Source organism: Olea europaea, chromosome 19 (assembly GCF_002742605.1).
Source record: "Olea europaea var. sylvestris chromosome 19, O_europaea_v1, whole genome shotgun sequence".
NCBI lineage: Eukaryota > Viridiplantae > Streptophyta > Magnoliopsida > Lamiales > Oleaceae > Olea > Olea europaea.
The window spans coordinates 4,649,089-4,654,465 of NC_036255.1; the positions used below are offsets into that span (position 1 = coordinate 4,649,089).

The 5,377-nt window shown below is 36.2% G+C and overlaps 2 protein-coding genes across 5 annotated transcripts in view; both read right to left on the bottom strand.

Annotated features, from left to right (window-relative positions):
- LOC111368573 (protein MOR1-like) overlaps positions 1-3,144 on the bottom strand; it is a 13,994-nt gene extending 10,850 nt beyond the window's left edge. The window contains exons 1-5 of one of the 4 annotated variants that reach the window (XM_022989897.1): positions 3,051-3,144; positions 2,438-2,610; positions 1,764-1,830; positions 1,543-1,646; positions 292-1,436 (exon numbers count right to left, since the gene is read on the bottom strand). In XM_022989897.1, coding sequence (XP_022845665.1) covers positions 1,585-1,646; positions 1,764-1,830; positions 2,438-2,610; positions 3,051-3,123 — 375 coding nt within the window. In that variant the 5' untranslated portion in view covers positions 3,124-3,144 and the 3' untranslated portion in view covers positions 292-1,436; positions 1,543-1,584. The other 3 variants (XM_022989898.1, XM_022989894.1, XM_022989896.1) reach the window with 3 other exon arrangements.
- A 155-nt stretch (positions 3,145-3,299) lies between these two features.
- LOC111368575 (protein MOR1-like) lies at positions 3,300-5,305 on the bottom strand. Its single transcript, XM_022989900.1, has 2 exons — positions 4,855-5,305; positions 3,300-3,732 (listed from the first exon to the last, which is right to left on the bottom strand). The coding sequence occupies exons 1-2, from the start codon at positions 4,996-4,998 to the stop codon at positions 3,481-3,483; spliced, it is 396 nt and encodes a 131-aa protein (XP_022845668.1). The 5' UTR covers positions 4,999-5,305; the 3' UTR covers positions 3,300-3,480.
- Between the last annotated feature and the right edge of the window lie 72 nt (positions 5,306-5,377).

Here is a 5,377-nt window from a genome sequence, read left to right on the forward strand (position 1 = left end):
TGGTCCTTTTAAAATTTTAAAGCAAGTTGGTCCAAATGCATATATTGTTGACATTCCATCCCACATTGGTTACCATCATACTTTCAATGTTGAAGACCTTGTAGCTTATAAAGGCCATTTCATTCCCTCAGATGATCCCCTGTTACCTCCTTTTGTGGACCTTGATCCTAATTCTTTGGCCCACACTAACCCACTACCACCTCTCACAGCACACACAGATAAAATTGATGCTATTTTAGATGAAGAAACTGTGTTCACTAATGATGGAGAGGTTCAGCACTTCCTTGTTCGTTGGGTTGGTCGACCAGATTCTGATTGTGCATGGATCTCCAGGGAGACACTACAGCATTTGGATCCAGATTTGCTAGAGCTTTATCGGAGTCAGCAGGATCTTCCTTGGCCCAGATCGCCTCCCGTCCACCCGAGGGGAGTTGGTGAGGACACCAGGTTCAGACCGCCACTGACGCATTTCTACAGACGCAGGAAGAAGCTTGCCCAGCCACTCAGCTTATGGTTGGGAGATTGACAGATGCCTATGGTGATATAGCCACTCGACAGGGTCGAGTTTTCTCTCCCACCCCGGGAGAATTGATGAGGACATCCAATTTTAATTAATTTTAGCAATTTTAATTATTTTAGTTGGAATTTAGGTTATTTTAATTTTATGGATTTTTGTATTGGGCTTGGCCCTAGGTTTTGCATTATTTTCCAGTATTTAAACCTATCTTACATTGTTATTTGGGCATGATGAATTTGATTAATTAAAGATTTGGCTTGCAGCCGTTTTTCCCCTCTTCCCCTCCTCTGTATTCTTCTTCTCTTCCCTCCCCCATCCCTTCTTGTTATTCACAGATTTATTAATCTCCCTGCATCACTTAGTTAACTATCTAAAGTCTAAAATAGAAATAATTAAAATTCCTATACAATCTCAAAGGGAAATTTGTCAATTTAATTGCTTCGAAATAGATCGAAGGAAACAATCTACCACAAGCGCCATTATTAGAAATATGGACCACTTGACCTACCATCACGACTTCATGCCCTTATACAAATTGATAGATATGGACTTTCTAGTATTAAAGGACATCAGTTTGCTTTTCACTTGCTTTCTTTGTATAGAAAGACGTGCTTTCCATTTATTTCATTCTTTTGTATATTGCATTGTTCTGTTTTTGAAAGGTCATGTTTATGCTCCCTTCCTCTTGTTCTCATAAGTTTGATTTTATAGTCAGGGCATCCTAACCCCCATCAGCTCAAGAGTTGTGTTGACGTTTTGGTTAAAAAAAAAAAATCCACCACAAGCAACTGTTGGTGTAAGTTGCCTCTTTTTCCATTAAAATCTTAAATACTAAAACAGAAAATGCTGTGAAAAGTAATTTTTTTTTTGCAAAATTCACCTACCTCTGTGCAAGACATACCTCTTCCTGAAGATTGGACTGTAGCTTTCACAAGAAATAAATATGTTAAACAGATCCCCTAGGTAGAAAGTATAACAAAACGGTAATAGCTAAAGTATGATAGATTAGAAACACTTCAAATTACCTGTACTTGTAACAGTGGATTGACCCCCTCCAGAACTCCCAATCATTTCCGATAACTTCTTTTTCCTGACATCATCAAGTTTCTCCAGCGACTTCTCCAAAGGTCTCATTCCAACCAACTAAAATAAGGGAAAATACAATTGCAAAAAATAAAATATCAGCGCTGCATGAGAACTACAACTTGACGGATTGACAGTGGAAAGGAAAACCCAGTGAGGGTACCTTTGGCTACGGCAGCCAGAGCTAAAAATGCTGCATCCCTTACTTCAGGTGTTCCACCATTGAAGCACTGCAAGACACACAGACTTTCAACATAGAACTTGGCAAGGGGAAGAATAAAGAAAAAATAATTCAAAGATTCAAATTCATGGGTAAAAATAACAAAAGAAAATTTTATAGCACAATTTAGGGGCAGCAAAAAAATCAAGCTTAAGAATGAAGGAAAATGTGCCTTCTGTAACATCACTATCAGGATACAAATCTACATGGCTAATTTTGAAAGTTTATACACTACATCTATCTCTCTTGCGCACTAAGAAGTTATTGTAACAGAGAGACATGCTGTTTAAGACACCTGATCTACCACAAAATTTTCCATCAAAAGCAATGCACATTGCAGTAATTAAAGGATGCATGAGTCAAAAAATTCTATAAAGATATCTCCAAACAAAAAGGAAAGGACACAAACAGTAAAAAGCAAGCAGAAATTTCTTCAAAGCATCAGGGAGATTTTAATTCCAAGAAATACTCAGAATCCGCCACAACATATTTCACGTTGATAAAAGAGACATTCCAACTATAATTTGTCAAAAGTAGGATGAGATCAGAAAGAATTAAAGCCAATACACAACAGGCCGCATACGCGGCGCAAATATTCTGCACGTCTATTCACTAACCTCCATGCAGATTGGAACATATTCCTTGTGAACTTTGAGGATTAGAGCCTTGTTGCTTGTCTCAATACAAAAAGTAACCCAGTTCAAGGTCAATGATCTTACAAGAGGAACTTTATTTTTTATTGCTGTCTTAACGTCCGCGACAAAAGAACTTTTATATTCAGCAAAGATTCCTAGTGTTATGTACAAAAGAAATAAAAAATCAAATACTCGAATATTAGCACCATCTTGACTTTGATGCCAACTTAGACCACAATTTCATTGAAAATGAGATAAAGATGCAACAGATAGCCATTAATTAGAATAACAGTACTTCAATGCATATCATACTAATAGGACGACCAAATTTCATAAAATATCATTACTTTCAAAATTAAACCAAAAGCAGTCATAATGCAAGCAAGCATTGCCAAGTAAATTACAGGGTATCATGATAAAATATTAATAAAGTGGCATGAAACAGTTCACCAAAAAGAAAAGAGAAAATAAGTGAAGATTATAAATTTGCGAAATGTCAAAGAGCGACGCCAGAGAAATAGTGAAAATGGCAAAGAAAGCCAAAGAGCACTTGCATGAACGTGGTATAAACTAATATCTGAAAACAAAAACCCGCCTTCAACAATGTCAGCAAGATTTAAGCATCCCCGCTTGTGCATCGCCTGAAGAGTTTGAGTAAGCGCCTCCATTAAAGTAGGCTTCTTCTCTTTAAGTTTTTCCTGTATATATATGTGTGTGTATTAGATAGCAAGACATTATTAAATTCACGACATAAGTACATTCATGCAGAAAGCAGTGCCCAGATAAATAGCAGAATTATGGGTTTCACAAAGCTTCAGGCTAGCATATGTAGGTGAGTTTTGCAACAGATAGCCATTAATTAGAATAACAGTACTTCAATGCATATCATACTAATAGGACGACCAAATTTCATAAAATATCATTACTTTCAAAATTAAACCAACAGCAGTCATAATGCAAGCAAGCATTGCCAAGTAAATTACAGGGTATCATGATAAAATATTAATAAAGTGGCATGAAACAGTTCACCAAAAAGAAAAGAGAAAATAAGTGAAGATTATAAATTTGCGAAATGTCAAAGAGCGACGCCAGAGAAATAGTGAAAATGGCAAAGAAAACCAAAGAGCACTTGCATGAACGTGGTATAAACTAATATCTGAAAACAAAAACCCGCCTTCAACAATGTCAGCAAGATTTAAGCATCCCCGCTTGTGCATCGCCTGAAGAGTTTGAGTAAGCGCCTCCGTTAAAGTAGGCTTCTTCTCTTTAAGTTTTTCCTGTATATATATGTGTGTGTATTAGATAGCAAGACATTATTAAATTCACGACATAAGTACATTCATGCAGAAAGCAGTGCCCAGATAAATAGCAGAATTATGGGTTTCACAAAGCTTCAGGCTAGCATATGTAGGTGAGTTTCTAATATTTCTTCCTTTCAGGGCTGTCATCTTTCATCGAAAAGGGTCACAGTAGACGGAAAAGTGTATCCTTCATGATACTTGATTCGTAACAGAATCAAGGGTTGGATCATCAGCCAATGATCAATCGTGAATGTTTGACTCCACCATATTGTTGAGAGGTAGATGAAGCTTTTATACCACCAAAAAAAATCCAGTCCTCTCGTATATTATGCTAACAAATCAAATTGGCAAGATGTAAGTCAGAACCATGATTTTGTACAAATATCAACAAGAGCCATTTATGAAACTTGATCTCATTAAAAAATTTCAAAACCGCACGCATTACATAAACATAATCTACTACCAAATTTTCACTGAAATGTGTTATGTTAATTTACATTCCAGTCAATGTGATATAATGCAGTTAAAATTCTGCTATACCCTTCTTGGAAAAAAAATTTGAAACGGGCGAATATTTGCGAAACAATAAGCAACCCCATATATATCTATTCCTAGAATTATTATATCCGGAGTTTGTGGGATTCTCATAATTAGGTATTTTTCAAAGTAGTGATTGTTGTGTTATTGTAATATATTAAAATACAGCTAATTTTTCATTACAAAGACCGTAATGGTGTAATTCCCCTGCATGATTTTCACATAACCATTGCCGTCTATTGTGCAATCTAATAAGCCCTCTAAAAGGTTTGCGTCAAAATGAGTTTAGCCCAAATCTAGCGCTTCTGGATCTTTTTGAACCTCAAAACCTATTAAGACATTAGAGCGGCAGAGTAAGTGGGCTTCAATTCGGCTCGAGTCCAAGATCTCATTGATATAGTTGCAGGGAAAGTTACAGTTAAAAAAAATGCTCTGTGGATACACCTTTCTAATTTTTCCTAGTCATGGATGACATAATCAATGGATTAAAGGCATAAACTTTAAGTCCCAAAATCAATTGTGCAAGCTGAATATGAGAGTGAGATTGGTGTCTATACTAACCAGCAATACGGGCAATAAGAAGCGAGAATTTCCAGAGAAATGGGTTCTCAAACCACTGGCAAGATTTCCAGTTGCTTGGATTGCTTCAACTGCAACAGCAATGTTCACGTCTGTAATAAGCTGTAAACTCCAAAAAGATATCATAATCACCACATAGATAAAGTTTTTAAATTGACAGCCAAAAACTAAAAACTGTGTTTTTTTGTGAAATGCAGACAAGGGTGAAAGAGCACAAGCTTGCAAAAGATATGCTGACGGTCAAGCTTCCCAGATGTTAATTTGTATTAAGATATTGTGCCTGACTTTGATAATACCATGAAATAGAATGTCCATTGAACTACTTGGAACCTATCAGCAATAGAAGCAGTCCATAAGAAAAACCAAAAAATAAATGTAGCCGAGCAAATTTGGAAATTGGCCTGGTCTCTTGCTGTAACTCGTACTTGGACTATCTTTTTCAGTCTACGGGTTTTAGAAAATTTCATTTTCAGACCATATATTAGGATTTTAAAATAATGGTCTA